Genomic DNA, 16,173 nt, shown 5'->3' on the forward strand with positions numbered 1-16,173 from the left:
TTCATCCTGACCTCTTCTGATGAATAAATACATCAGGATGATATCCCAGGACACATCTCATCATGATCTTATCATTCATTTCTCAGCTGCCACAAATGTCATTTTCTCAGGGAGGCCTTCCTGGAATATACTGTTAACCTGTGTGTCATTCTCTGTCCTATTACCCTGTTTATTTATTTTAGAACAGTTATCATTGTATCAAATCATCAGTCTCCTCCTGTCTCCTCCTCAGTCTCCTCCTGTCTGTCTTGTTCATTGCCATATCCCTAGCACTTAAAAAAATGTCTAGAACATAAGTAAGCACTAAGTGAAGATTGGCTAAACAATGAATGAGTGCTTTACTCATTCATTCATTCCATGTTGCTGTTCTGGGGACCAGATGACTGGAAGGTCCATGGAGGCAGAAGCTCTCATTTAAGCCTGATGGCATGTTGCATGTACAGGAGGTCCACCTGCCAGCTGACCAGTGGGGATTATCAGCTACCCCAGCCCTGTATTTTCTTCTTCAATTGCAGAAATTGAAGCAGGGCTGCTGTTCTTCATTGCATCCCCCAACCTCCTCCATCCCCATGAGAAATAGTCCAAAGCTCTGGAAACTCATCTTAGGTGTATTGTCTGAATCCCCATCTCCTATCAAGGGGCACTGAGCTGGTCTGGCTGTGAGGGTTTCATATAATTAGAAATGGTGGAGGCTGTGTGTGAGCTGAAGCTGTGAGTGATGTCAACATCAAGGAAGCATGTAGAGCTGATAGGTGGGTGGGGAGCTGAGGTCCTTGAGCCCTGGTGATTCATCCGAAGGTAGAGGAGGGCCAGGGCAGACACTGATGAAAGTTGAGTATATGGATCCGGGAATCAGAGAGTCTGGGAGGTGACAGTGGGGAGCAGTGGAATGAGAGAATAAGCCGGAAGTGGTGAACAGAGAGAATTTTGTGGGGGGTTATTTATTTTTTGTTGTTGTTTAATTCCTTTATTGAGATATAATTTACATACCATAAAATTCACCCATTTGAAGCACACAGTTCAATGGTTTTTAGTATATTTGCAGAGTTATGCAATCATCACCACAGTCTAATTTTAGAACATTTTAAAAAATCATTCCCCAAAGAAATCCTGTACTCATTAGCAGCCATTCCTCTTTCACCTACCGTGTTCCCCACTAAGTCCTAGGCAACCACTAATTTACTTTCTGCTTCTATAAATTAGCATATTCTGGTCATTTCATATAAATGGGATTATATAATATGTGGTCTTTTTTTTTTTTTTTTTTTTTTTGAGGTACGCGGGCCTCTCACTGTTGTGGCCTCTCCCGTTGCGGAGCACAGGCTCCGGACGCGCAGGCTCAGCGGCCATGGCTCACGGGCCCAGCTGCTCCGCGGCATGTGGGATCTTCCCGGAGCGGGGCACAAACCCGTATCCCCTGCATCGGCAGGCGGACTCTCAACCACTGCGCCACCAGGGAAGCCCCATAATATGTGGTCTTTTGTGACTGGTTTTTCTTTTACTTAGCATGTTTTTAATGTTCATTTATGTTGTAGCCTATATCATGTGCTTCATTTCTTTTTATGGTCAAATAATATCCCATTGTATATATATGTAACATCTTATGTATTCATTCATCAGTTGATAGACATTTGGGTTGTTTCCACTTTTTGGCTATTATAAACAATGTCACTATGAACATTTGAATACAAGTTTTTGTGTGAACATATGTTTTCATTTCTCCTGGGTATATATCTAGGAATGGAATTGCTAGATCATATAGTAATTCTGTGTTCAACACTTTGAGGAACTGCCAAGCTGTTTGCTAAAGTGTGTACCATTTGCATTCTACTGGGGGCTGTTTCTGGCAGATGGTTTTATGAGTTTGTTCTGGACACTCTGAGTCCCCTGAGTACCACGAGAATGAGTGTGTTGGGATTCTGCTTGGATCCCACTATTTAACTATTGCTGCACAAACCCCTGGATCCCGTGAGGCCCATTTGCTATGATTTTACTTATATGTAACCCCAGAGGTGTATTGTGACCAGTGAGTCCTCTCAGGCCTCATGTCCCTCCATCTGTTCATACATTTTGTTCACTGCCTTCTCCACATGAAGCTCTCCTAACCTCTAGCCCAGTAGTTTCAACTCTGGCTGCACATTAGAATCTCATGGGGAGCTTTCAAATGCACCAAAGCTGTGGCCCATGCCAAAGGTTCTGATTTAATTGGTCTGGGGTAAAGCCTGGGTATTAGGATTATTTGAAAATCTCCTCAGATGATTCTAACGTGCAGCCAGGATTGAGAACCATTGCTCCAGCTAGAGGAATCCTTTCTCCTTTGAACTCTATAGCAGTTTCTCTCTCTCTCTCTCTCTTTTTTTGGCCATGTGGCGCTCTTGTAGGATCTTAGTTCCCCGACCAGGGGTCGAACCTAGGGCCCCGGCAGTGAGAGCACCAAGCCCTAACCACTGGACCACCAGGGAATTCCTGCAGTTTCTCTTTAATGGTGCTCAACAAAGCTTTAAAAACATGTTCTACATTTCATTGAAATTATTTACATATGTATTTTAGTTCTCCAGCTGTGCCACAAGCTCTTTGAGGACAGACATTGTATTTGATTCCTCAAGTCTCCCACAGGGTTACCCAAGGACATTTGTTTATCCCCTCACCTGGGCTCAATAAACATTCATTAAGCACAGACCCGAAATCTATCCCTGAAAAAATGGACTAAAAATAGCAAGAACTGCATGACTTTGGGCAAGTAACATAACCTCGGAGCCTCTCGTAAAAGACTGGGTTACAGCAGTCTCCAGCTGGCATTATTGTGGAACAATGCACAGGACCCAGCCCGGCAGGAAGTTATCATGAGGTCTAACTTGGCCACCCTCCTAAACTTTCAGCCCCTCCGCACATTTCCCATTCTGCCTTCCCTGATTTGCTTTTTCTCCTTGGTACTTAGCACATACTCTATGTTTCTCTCACTTATCTTTTTTACTCTCAGTCTCCACCCACCCCCAAGGTAAGCTCCGTGTGGATAGAGATTTTTGCCAGTTTAGTTCACTGCTGTATCTTCACAATTCAGAACAGTGCCTAGCAGGTAGTAGATGCTCAATAAATATTTATTAAAACAATAAATAAATATTTCAGCCTATTTTTCAAGAGGTTTAATCCCTGTCCTCTATTCCAGCAACATGAATTACTTTTTGGTAAATATTTGTAACCTTTATTATAAAGCCTTCCTTTTCCAGTAAAAATGATATTTCTAATATAAACATGTATATTCTGAATTCATTGTGTTTTGGAAATATAATGTCAGTTCTGAGAGAGTCGGCAGTAGTTCTGTTTAAGCCCTGGGAAGGCTGGAGCAGGGATCACGGGCACATTTCTGGGACTGTTGTATGTGAACTGGAGCAGGGGAACAGGGCCTGGGATGGTTAGTTGAAGCCAAGGAAACCTGAACACCAGGTGTTCTTGCACCGTTAGAACACTACTCCTAGGTGTTCCAGAGGATGATGACCGTGGTGATGGAGGTGGCCAAGAAAAGCAGGTAGATGCGGAAGAGCAGGGTGTCCATCATGTGGCTGAAATGCACCCACAGGTCAGCGAGCCGGGCCCTTGTCCATCCTGAGCCACCATTCAGTTCTGCCTCTCTGGGTCCCAGCTCCTTCCCTCCCAATTCCCCTGGCTCCTTCTGTCCTGTGGAGAGGGCAGAGACTCAGCTGTGAAGTGGGAAGGAGACAGGATTAGAGAAATGGGAAGTTGGGCCCAGTGCAGAGAGTGTGGGCAGTGCAGATTTCTCTTACCAGACAGGTGGGTGGGTGTGAGGCCCAGGCCCACATCCTCCTTCCAGAGAGCAGCAGGGCAGCATTTCCTTGGGCTGGTGCAGTGTAGAAGCAGGGAACGGAGGCAGCGAGGCCTGGGTGGGGGCTGGGTGGTGGCCAGGTGCAGCAGGTAGGTGATGAAGATGGTCTTCAGCAGGCTGACCACCATCAGTGACAGACACAGGGCGAAGTAGACACCTGGGTGGCGGGAAGGAGCACACCTGAGTGAGTCAGGTCCAGAGGAACCACCAAGCCCCCCTTTTTTCTGTCTCACACACTGAGCCCTTTCTAAGATGACCACTGTCTCCCTCTGCTGCCTCAGCAGATCTAGCCAGTTCACCCGCCTACCCTGCCTCTTTATTTTTTCTTTTTTCATTTTTCAACAGTGGGGTGGAGGCCATACTGATGAGGGAGGTGCCACTGGCAGGGAGTAAGTCATTCAACGTCATGAGCAGGAAGACGTTGTAGCCCAGCAGGAGTGTCATCTTGAATGGGGCGCGGTTCTCGCTTTCTACTGGCAGGAAGAAGCTGAGGGCATCGATGGTGATCAGAAAGCTACTGGGCATCAGGGGACTTATGACGTAGAGACTGGGCCTGTGCCTGATGGCCACCTGGTGGGGAGGAGAGAGCAGAGAACCAGGTGAAGCTAGAACTGAAGGGAAACCAAGAGATGATTCCAGACTCTTCCTTTCTTGATGTCCTCACTCCAGCAGGGGCTCTTTCTGGGGCTGGATGAGGAGCAGCTTTCATATGACTAATAGGACTCCCCCATATCCACCAAAGAAAACCTAGGCCAGAGCTGGCAGGTTCAGAGAGGGGGACTTCTTTGGGGGACTTGGGAGAGAGGAATGCTATGAGGGTTATGGTGCCCAGGGACTTTCTAGTCTTAGGGCAAGAGGTGAGAGGCTCTGAGATTTAGAATTGTACGATGAGAAAGATATGGGGGTTGGACAGCCATGCCAGAGTCTCTGGCCTTACATAGAACATGATCTGGTCAAAAAGGCTGAAGCCCACAGATATCTTCGGGGTGGCCTTGTTGATGCCCAGGAGCTCCCACTCCCCTTGTGTGTGGCCAATGTCACGTGAGGTGTCTGTTATGTCCCACACTTCCTTGTCCATGCCCAGCAACATGTTTTCCACTGCAGGGGAGACAGACACTCAGCACACATCTGCTCAGCACCTACTCTGTGTGGGGCTCAGAGAGGTGATTCAACAACTGCTTTAGCTACCTCTTTCAGACAGTCCTGTAATGTGACTTCCTTGCTGCCCAATTGCCTTCTTTCAATTCTGGGCTTTCTCAGGAAGTCTTGTTCTCTCTTAAGTTCAACTTCCCCTACCCCACCATCCACACACCCCCAATTAGCAAATACTCCACTGTCCCTTTTTATGCATTAAAAAAAATGACTGTGGGCTTCCCTGGTGGTGCAGTGGTTGAGAGTCCACCTGCTGATGCAGGGGACACGGGTTCGTGACCCAGTCCGGGAAGATCCCACATGCCGCGGAGCGGCTGGGCCCGTGAGCCATGGCCGCTGAGCCTGCGCGTCCGGAGCCGGTGCTCCGCAATGCGAGAGGCCACGGTAGTGAGAGGCCCGTGTACCGCAAAAAATTAAAATTAAAAAAATGACTTTGCTTCTGAGTGTTTTTTTGTTGCCCCACAGTTGATCTCAGTTTACCCCGTGCCAGAACCGCCACTGCAACTCACCTGTGTAGAGGAAAGAGCTAAAAGTGAGGGTGCAGTTCTTCTGGTCAAAAGAGAAGTAGATGTCCAGGCTACAGATGCTGGTCACCTGCATCAGTTTGTTGTACACAATGCGACCTTCATTAGTCACACAGGCGGAGAGGCCATCCAGAGTGTGATCCACATCGTTGCTAAGTGGTGGAAGGGGAGGGGGCGCAAATGCTCTGGGTTTCACATCAGTTTATGTTTTGCTCTTAAGGCAGGGCTTCCCAATGCTGCCACTCCGCCATCTTTTCTCCCTACTGCTTTCTCATTTCTAGCAGAGAAGTTGATGAGCTGTGATTGTGCTCCTCTCTGAAATAAGTTTTCAGTGGTCCCGCTGAATGGGTTTGCCCTGCAGTGCCCTCGCCTGCTCCTTGCAGAAGGGTCTTCCCCCAGCTTTTCCCAGCCCTGATACCCACGATTCCACGATGAAGATGTCTCGGAGCCACAGGTTCTCAGATGTCACAGTGAGTTTATTGATATCACCACATTCTCCTGGGTCCCAGCTGATGAGTGGGTGACTCCAGATCTAGGGCATAGGGCCCAGAGGGATGGTTATGGCTGAAACCTGGAGCTAGTTTATGTCAGCATCTCCTGCCCTTCCAGTCCCTTAAAAATATATACATATGTATGTATTTTTTTCTAAATGTATGTACTATGGGCATATGATAAAATTTCAACAATTCCAGAAAGGTATAATATAAAGAATAATTTTTTCCCTCCTTAATTTAGTCCAACTCAGTTCATATCCCCAACTCAGGTCCATTATTAACAGTTTTTTATATATCATTCTAGAAAAAAATATATTCCAGCATTCATTTTTATTTACACAGATAGAATGATACTGTGCACATTGTTATGCATCTTGCTTTTCTGGTTGGTTTTGGTCTTTTTTTTTTTGGCCACACTGCACGGCATGAGGGATCTTAGTTCCCCGACCAGGGATGGAACCTGTGCCCCCTGCAGTGGCAGTGCGGAGTCCTAACCACTGGACCACCAGAGAATTCCCTGCGGGTTTTTTTTTTTTTTTTAAACCACATTTCCTTTTAAACTCTGATTCCTCTTCTCTTTCTGGTGATAATGTCCCTCTTCTCTAGCTAATGAAGTCTTACTGGCCTTTCACTTCCTGCTCAAGGGAAGTCTTAAGCTGGGTACTGGATACATTTGGACCTTGAAGCTTACTTAGGGGCTTCCCTCCCTCTTTCTGTGCTGCCCTCCCTCTTTCTGTTTTTTTTCCATCTGAATTTCAAAGTTGATTGGCAGCCCAGAAAGCTATTTGTCACCAGCACTGGCCCCATTCTGGTTGGCTTTGTGTATTTCCTTGGGCACTGTCAATTTCAACAAATGTGATTTTTGCAAACAAAGCCAGAAAATCAGGCAAGGAGAAAAAGAGAAGAAGAAAGCTGAGCTTACATACCAACTTTAACCACAGAAATGACATCAGCAGCTGAAGTTGTGCATCCTGACCAAAAGATCCCCGTCCAGGATCATTAGTGCCATGAAATCAGGTCCTAGTCTACCTCCTTCCTTTGTTTCCTAAGTGGTCCCATGTGACAGTTCAGCTTTTCAATTACAAGTCTCAAAAGAAAGTAGTTCAGAAAAATGCAGGTTGCATGGAAAATATAGGGGAAAAAACAGCATGGGGGCCCATTGGGAATGTTTTCTTAGTATAATTTTCCTATAAGGGCAGGACTCAAGGACAAACGTTACCTGCAGAAATGTCACAGCAGCGTTCCCCTTCATGTCTCTCCACCCCATAGGATGAACATTTAACTTGTACAGAATTCATTCAGGGGACTCTTTGCTCACTACTGGACAGGTGCAGTGTTGGATTGACAGGGTAAAGAGTTCTTGTTTCCTATTAGCAGGCTATGGAAAGAATGTTATCAGTCAAAACTCACCACTTTAAGGATGGCAGACAGGGTGAAGGAGATGCTGGTATGAGTGGGGATGCTGTAGTTGATTACTGGACGGAAGTCCTTCTGGTTAAATATAGGCTGGAAGACAGTGGGGTCTACGCCACGCTGCTCAAAGACTGAACAATTGATGCTGAAATGTTTGCCCTTTCTGTAGAGAGAAGAGACCCCGTGAGATGGGAATAGGGCTTTTCTGTTTCCTAAGTGAGAGGAGTGCCAGGGCTGGGACCCTAGAGCCTCTCTGCAGAGAAAGAAAATGTGGACATGGGGTGGGCATGTGAACCCCTCCTTCTTAGGCCAAGATTCCCGAATGCCAAGTTCTTCCTGCCAGGGCTGTGGGGGGGCTGGTCTGGTCTGGTAGGCAAATGATGGAAGTTGATGTGGTGAGCTGAGTCAGGGCTCAGCCCTTTCTTCCTGTGGTTTTGCTCCCATATAAATCCTACCCAAATCTGTATGCAGACTGCCTCTCTGGGGAGGCCTATTCCTTCCATAGTCATAACCCTAAAGTTTTGGCCTTTGTCTGACCATACTTTTTTCTATCTAGCTCTATTGTGATTCTTCCTCATAGACACTGAACAGAACTCCCCTAAAATTTTGTTTCTCAGTGGTCCCTTCCCACTTTCATGTTTTCTCATTTCCTGAAAGGAAAAGTTTGGAGAGAAGTAAACATGAGTGTGATGTAAAACATGTGGGAACTTAAGGAACGTTGTATTCAATGTAAATGTATTGACTACCTACACTGTTCTGTGCTCTGTGCCCTTCTCAAACCCAATGACTTCCTCTAAGATCTGTGGGAGCCATTTTCATCATCACCATCTTGAAAAGATCTCATTGATCATCTACCATGTGACTGGTGGAGCTATGTGACGAAACGTAAAAGCCCTTCTGCCCACCTCACCCACACGCCAACCGCAGGTGACTCCGGTTATTCCTGTAGCTGAGCCCAGCAAGTTCTTTCCCATGCCTCTTCTACTGTCTCCCCATACCAGTTAACTCATAAGGTACATCTCCAGACTAAGGAGAAGCACATCTGGGGGAAAGCAAACATTGTCCTTTCCCCTCCACATTACCTCCTCTACAAGATCTTCCCAAGTGAGGTGGGAAAGGAGTTATATTATTATTAACAGGACCCAAACGGCCCTGTTCATAGTTACTAATCTTGGTATAAAGGAAGAGTTGAACATTATAAAGGGGTGGAATCAGAAAGGTGGTAAAATGGAAGGACAGACAATTTGGTAGATGTCTATGCAGGCAAATGAGACGGGCGCTATGCGTACTGATCAGTGAAATGGGCGTTTCATCTGTTTCCCAAAGGAAACCAAAATATAGATACTACAGAGAAAAGCAATGTATAATCCAGTTATTTCAGATGCTTTCTAGTTCTGGGGAATGAGGGGGTTTCTGGAATTTTCCCAGAACAGTATTCCCCTCTTTCCCTGTTCTTGCCCCGTCTTACCTTGAAGCAGAAGGCTGACAGGGAGGCAGAGGAGGAATTCCCCTGTCGTGGGCCACCCCCCTTCCATCCTCCTCTTCTGGACTCTTCTCTTGGGACTCACCAGGAACCCCCAAACTCTGGAGCTTAAAGGAGCCCAGACCACACCTTGGTTCCTGGTTTTGAATACTGCTCATGACAGGTAACCACTCCCTGGTGAGCGGCTGTGGCCAGAGAGATCACAGCAGAGTGTCCTGGTTTGCCCCTGTCCAGGTATGCCTTCTGGGCTCCAGGCAGGGAGGAAGTTAGGCCAAGACTAGGGGAGAAGTGCCTGTTTAGCCGCCTTGTCTAGATAAGTGGTTTAAATTTGAGTAACAAGGACCTTTCAGGAAAACTGGGGGACTTGGGAGATGGGGCAGGTGAGGCCATTGATAAAGGTCGCCTCAGGTCCTTCTGGAACTAACTGTGCCTCAGAGAAAGTGCAGGACCACCAGGAGGGGATGGGTATGCTCTCTTGTGGCGGGGACACTTGCTGATTTCACGAGGCAAGAACATGTAATTATTTTGTTGCAGACCTAAAAGTATATCCTCTATCCAACTGTGGACATTAGGGATTACTGTCAATACTTAGTTAAGAAGCTTGCTTGAGAGGTTAAGCTCCTTTTTTTAAAATTAATTTATTTTATTTAATTTATTTTGGCTGTATTGGGTCTTCATTGCTGTGCGTGGGCTTTCTCTAGTTGCGGTGAGCAGGGGCTACTCTTTGTTGCGGTGTGCGGGCCGCTCATCGCGGTGGCTTCTCTTGTTGCGGAGCACAGGCTCTAGGTGCATGGGATTCAGTAGTTGTGGCACGCGGGCTCAGTAGTTGTGGCTCGTAGGCTGTAGAGCGCAGGCTCAGTAGCTGTGGCACACGGGCTTAGTTGCTTCACGGCATGTGGGATCTTCCGGGACCAGGGCTCAAACCTGTGTCCCCTGCATTGGCAGGCAGATTCTTAGCCACTGCACCACCAGGGAAGCCCTAAGCTCCTTTTCTGAGACATAAACCTCTCAGAACTCTGTCCCCGCAGCTAGCACCACAGTACAGAACTGCGTCATCCCTTGTATGTACTGTTGGAATAGTTTCTTCATAAGGTTTCCTCTATCTAGTTTCCCCCAACCTAATCCTTTATTTTGCCATTCTCCTAAAACAGAACTCTCCCACTTACCTTTCCTTATCTAATGTCTATAAAGGCCTACAGCCCTGGCGCTGTCAGGTAATGTGTGTGAGTAGAAAAATCATTTGGAGGTTTGTGTGTGTATGTCTGGAAGCTCCCCGGATGGTTCTGGTTCACACTCACATTATTGAAAACCTTTGGGATGGGCTATATTGAGACACCACAATCAGGATATTGCTTTTGCTATTGCTACACTCACGATACAGAACATTAACACCAGGATTCTTTCATGTCACCCTTTTATAGCTACACCTCCCTCCCTCCCCATTCTTCCACCACCTGGCAACCATTCATTTGTTCTCCATTTCTATAATTTTGTCATTTCAAGAATGTTATATAGATCAAATCATGCATATGTAACCTTTTGGGATTGGCTTTTTTCATTCAACAAAATTCTCTGGAGATCCATCCAGATTGCTGCCTGTATAAGTACTCACCCCTTTTACATTGCTGAGTAGTAGTCCATGGTATGGATGTACCACAGTTTGTTTTTCACCTGGTGAAGGACTTCTGAGTTTTAAGGGAAAACACTTATTTCCTCTGTTTTACTCACAACACTTTGGACACCAAATGTGTGGGTTTTTTCCCCCCTCATACCAAGCAGTTCTGACATTAACTACCCAGAGTTAGTGCATATCCCACGGGTAAAAGTCTCATTGCCACAAGACTGCCCCCTTCTTCAGATGCCAGTCACAAACCCAGGCCTCCCGTACTTCTGAACAACTGACTATAAATTAGGGGTTCCCACAGCCCCATCCTCAGGTTTGATAGTTTACTATAATCGCTCATAGAACTCATGGAAACACTTGTGTTTACTGGTTTATTATAAAGTATATAATAAAGGATACAGATAAATAGCCAGATGAAAAGACATACAGGGCAAGGTCTGGAAGGGTCCTGTGCACAGGAACTTCTGTCCCTGTGGCGTTGGGGTGTGCCACCCTCCCAGCACGTGGATGTATTTGTCCATCCAGAAGCTCTCTAAACTCCATAGTTCAGGATTTCTTATGGAAGCTTCATTACATGGGCATGATTGATTTTTTTTTTTTGCGGTACGTGGGCTTCTCACTGTTGTGGCCTCTCCCGTTGCGGAGCATAGGCTCTGGACGCGCAGGTTCAGCGGCCATGGCTCACGGGCCCAGCTGTTCCGTGGCATGTGGGATCCTCCCGTACCGGGGCACGAACCCGCGTCCCCTGCATCGGCAGGCAGACTCTCAACCACTGCGCCACCGGGGAAGCCCGGCATGATTGATTATTAACTCAATCTCCAGCTCCTCTCCTCTTTTCAGAGGCTGGGGGTTGGAGCTTCTAATCATGGCTTGGTCTTTCTAGTGAACAGTCCCCATCCTGAAGCTATCCAGGAGTCCACCAAAAGTCACCTCAGGAGAGCAAAAAGTGCTCCTATCATCCAGGAAATTCAAGGGATTTAGGAGGTCTGTGTCAGGAACAGGATCAAAGACCAAATATCAGAACAAAAGATGTTCCTAACACCCCTATCACTCAGGAATTTACAGGGTTTTAGGAACTCTGTGTCAGGAACTGGGAGCAGGGGTCAAATATGTTTTTCTTCACAGAGTTGTTTATAGTTTTTGTCTATTATGCATAAAGCTGCTAGAGACATTTGTGTTCTGGTTTTTGTGTGCACATAAGTCTTCTGGAATAAATACCCAGAAGTGTAATTGCTGGATTGTATGGTATTCTCATGTACAATTTTTTGTTTGTTTGTTTGTTTGTTTTTGGCTGCCCCACGTGGTCCATGGTAGTGAAAGCCTGGAATCCTAACCACTAGGCCACCAGGGAACTCCCTGCATATACAGTTTTTAAAGAAACTGGGATACTCTTTCCCAGAGTGGCAATACCATTCTACATTAGCACCAATGATGGGTGAGTGATCCAGTTTTTCTGCATTTTTAGAAATTTCAGGTTTTGGATAAGCAAGGATTTATTAACACGGGACCCTAAAGTGATAAACATAAATTCAGCAATGTTGAAAATTTAAAACTTTTGTTCATTAAAGGACACTAAATATGAAAAGTCAGGTCACAAACTGAGAAAATATGTTTGCAACACATATATAACTGACAAAATAATAATAGAAAAATATGACATGCCTATAAATGAATAACAACAACTACCTCCCCCATGTATTATAAAAATGTACTGAAGACATGTACTGAGTTGGCATTTTACAGAAGGGGAAACACAGTCACTAAACAATAAAAAGAAACTCAATCTCATTTGCCATTATGGAAAGCAAATGAACTTAAAATCACAAGAAAATATAATTTCACACTCAATAGATGGCAAAATTTTAAAAGTCTGATAATAGAAGTGTTGGTGAGGCTGTAGAGCCACAGAAGCTCCTATGCACTGTGGGTGCACTGTGGGTGGGAGTAAAAGCACTTTGGAAAACAATATGCTGTGAAGATGTGTGTATTGTAAGAACCAGCAGTTCTGCTTCTAGGTGCGTACTCTAGCAGCGCACTGTTTAGTATGTAGCTATTAGTCACATGTGGCTATTAAAATTTAAATTAACTAAAATTAAAAATTCAGTCTCCCAGTTGTAACAGCTGCATTTTAAGTGCTCAGTAGCCACATGTGGTTAGCGGCTATAATATTAGTGCAGATAATTATGTAATGGAATACTATACAGCAAAGAGCTGAATTAACTTCACTTCATCTATCAACATGGTTAAATCTCAAAAGTATAATGTTGGAAAAAAAAGTACAATGTTGAATAATAAAAAACAAGTTGCATAATATATACAGTATGATATTATCTAACATATGGGTATTCCAAATATACATATTTAAACAACAGATTGTTTGAAATATGCTTATGCAGTAAAACTAAAACAAAAAGTAAGAGAATAATAAATACAAAATTTAGAAGAGTTATTACCTCCTTGGAGGAAAGGGAGATGGATATGCTTGGGAAAGTTCTTATGGGAGACTTCAAAGACATTAGTAGTGGCAGGTGGGGAATGCAGAAGGACTTTTCACTTTACACCCTCATATAACGTTTAAGTTTTTTTCCCTATGGCACATTTATAAAATTGTTTTATTGAGGTATAATTGGCATAAAATAAACTGTTCAAAGACTCCACTTTGACGAGTTTTGACTTATATATACGCACCTGTGAAACCATCATCACAACCAAGGAGTGGTTATAACCTTTGCAACCACTCCCTCCTGCCCTTCCCCACTCCATTCTGACCCCAGGTAACCACTGATCTGTTACTACACATTACTTTCACATTTCCGAGAATTGTGGCATCCTTTCTTCTTTTCATATATATTTATTTATAAATTTATTTATTTATTTTAGGCTGTGTTGGGTCTTCATTGCTGTGTGCAGGCTTTCTCTAGTTGCGGCAAGTGGGGGCTACTCCTCGTTGTGGTGTGCAGGCTTCTCATTTCAGTGGCTTCTCTTGCTGTGGAGCACAGGCTCTAGGCACGTGGGCTTCAGTAGTTGTGGTGCATGGGCTCAGTAGTTGTGGCTCACGGGCTCTAGAGCACAGGCTCAGTAGTTGTGGTGCACGGGCTTAGTTGCTCCGCGGCATATGGGATCTTCCCGGACCAGGGCTCGAACCTCTGTCCCCTGCATTGGCAGGCGGATTCTTAACCACTTCGCCGCCAGGGAAATCCCTATATATTTATTTAAAGTTGCACATTTCCTTTGAAATATTTATCTCCCTCAAGTGTTGTTATGTACTAGTTTCAATTCTAAGGGATTAAAAAAATCAATTATTGTTTTGATCTATGAGTTATTTAGAAACATACGTTTTAGTCTACAAATGTGGAAAAGTTTTTTGTTTCTAGCTTGTGACTAAAGAGGCAGCATAGAAAAGTGGTTAAGAGCATGAACTTTAAAGCTGGACTCCCTCAGTGTGAATCCCAGGTCCACCATTTACAAGCTGTGTGATCTTGGGTGTAAGTTACTTAAGTTACTTCACCTCTTTGCCTCAGTTTCTTCATCTATAAAATGGATGATAGTAATAGCTCTTATCTCATCATGTTGTTATAAGGATTAAATAAGGTCATAATTATAAAATGCTTAGAACAGTGCTGGTACATAATTAGTACTATTTAAGTGTTAATAATAATAACAATAATTTCAGAGAATACAGTCTGACTGCTACTAAATTTTGAGACATGCTTTATAGTCTATATATAGTTAATTTTTGTAAATATTCCAAATGTGCTTGCAAAGAATGTATTTTCCAATTGTTAACTGTAGAGTTCTATATATTCTCATTAAATCTAATTTAACTGTGTGGTTAAAGTATATTATTTTTTCAATAATGTGTTATCACCTTGAGATGTGTTGAAATCTATTATAATTACAGAACTGTCACTTTATCTTTTTAATAATTCTTTCTATTTTTGCTTTATATATATTTGAGGCTATTTTATTAGATGCATTCAACTTTATAATGTTTATATTCTCCAAGTGATTAAACATTTTATCGTTATGTTGAGATTCTCTTTATTCTGAATAATTATTTTTGTCTTAATGACAATTTTGTCTGATGTTGATAGAACCGTTCCAGCTTGCCTTTTTTTTTTTAATAGATCTTTATTGGAGTATAATTGCACAGTACTGTGTTAGTTTCTGTTGTACAACAAAGCAAATCAGCCATATGCATACACATGTCCCCATATCCCCTCCCTCTTGAGCCTCCCTCCCATTCTCCCTATCCCACCCCTCTAGGTCATCGCAAAGCACCGAGCCCGATCTCCCTGTGCTATGCTGCTTCTTCCCACCAGCCAACTATTTTACATTTGGTAGTATATATACGTTGATGCTACTCTCACTTCGCCCCAGCATCCCCCTCCCACCCCAAGTATTCAAGTCCATTCTCTAAGTCTACTTCTTTATTCCTGCCCTGCAACTAGGTTCATCAGTACCATTTTTTTTAGATTCCATATGTATGCGTTAGCATATGGTATTTGTTTTTCTCTTTCTGACTTACTTCACTCTGTATGACAGACCCTAGGTCTATCCACCTCACAACAAATAGCTCAATATCGTTTCTTTTTATGGCTGAGTAATATTGCACTGTATATATGTGCCACATCTTCTTTTTTTTTTTTATACTTTTTTTATCTTTATTGGAGTATAATTGCTTTACAATGGTATGTCAGTTTCAGCTTCACAACAAAATGAATCAGTTATATATATACATATGTTCCCATATCTCTTCCCGCTTGCGTCTCCCTCCCTCCCACTCTCCCTATCCCACCCCTCCAGGCGGTCACAAAGCACCGAGCTGATCTCCCTGTGCTATGCGGCTGCTTCCCACTAGCTATCTACCTTACGTTTGGTAGTGTATATATGTCCATGCCTCTTTATCGCTTTGTCACCGTTTACCCTTCCCCCTCCCCATAGCCTCAAGTCCATTCTCTAGTAAGTCTGTGTCTTTATTCCTGTTTCACCCCTAGGTTTTTCATGACATTTTTTTTCCTTAAATTCCATATATATGTGTTAGCATATGGTATTTGTCTCTCTCTTTCTGACTTACTTCACTCTGTATGACAGACTCTAGGTCTATCCACCTCATTACAAATAGCTCAATTTCGTCTCTTTTTATGGCTGAGTAATATTCCATTGTATATATGTGCCACATCTTCTTTATCCATTCATCTGTCGATAGACATTTAGGTTGGTTCCATGTCTTGGATATTGTAAATAGTGCTGCAATGAACATTTTGGTACATGACTCTTTTTGAATTATGGTTTTCTCAGGGTATATGTCCAGTAGTGGGATTGCTGGGTCATATGGTAGTTTTATTTGTAGCTTTTTAAGGAACCTCCATACTGTTCTCCACAGTGGCTGTATCAATTTACATTCCCACCAACAGTGCAAGAGGGTTCCCTTTTCTCCACACCCTCTCCAGCATTTATTGTTTCTAGATTTTTTGATGATGGCCATTCTGACTGGTGTGAGGTGATACCTCATTGTAGTTTTGATTTGCATTTCTCTAATGATTAGTGATGTTGAGCATTCTTTCATGTGTTTGTTGGCACTCTGTATATCTTCCTTGGTGAAATGTCTGTTTAGGTCTTCCACCCATTTTTTTTAACTG

The 16,173-nt window shown here is 43.8% G+C and overlaps 1 protein-coding gene across 1 annotated transcript; it reads right to left on the minus strand.

Annotated features, from left to right (window-relative positions):
* Window positions 1–3,472: 3,472 nt before the first annotated feature.
* Window positions 3,473–8,959, minus strand: LOC309962362 (5-hydroxytryptamine receptor 3C-like; the record flags this gene model as incomplete). The annotated part of the gene is given in 10 exon segments (XM_082840160.1): window positions 3,473–3,675; window positions 3,783–3,998; window positions 4,204–4,411; window positions 4,779–4,939; window positions 5,503–5,669; window positions 5,940–6,049; window positions 6,938–6,982; window positions 7,422–7,576; window positions 7,579–7,587; window positions 8,893–8,959. Coding segments are annotated over 10 exon segments (1,341 nt in total).
* Window positions 8,960–16,173: the final 7,214 nt, after the last annotated feature.

This window comes from Leucopleurus acutus (genome assembly GCF_964270905.1).
Source record: "Leucopleurus acutus genome assembly, chromosome: 5".
In the NCBI taxonomy this organism is placed as follows: Eukaryota; Metazoa; Chordata; class Mammalia; order Artiodactyla; family Delphinidae; genus Leucopleurus; species Leucopleurus acutus.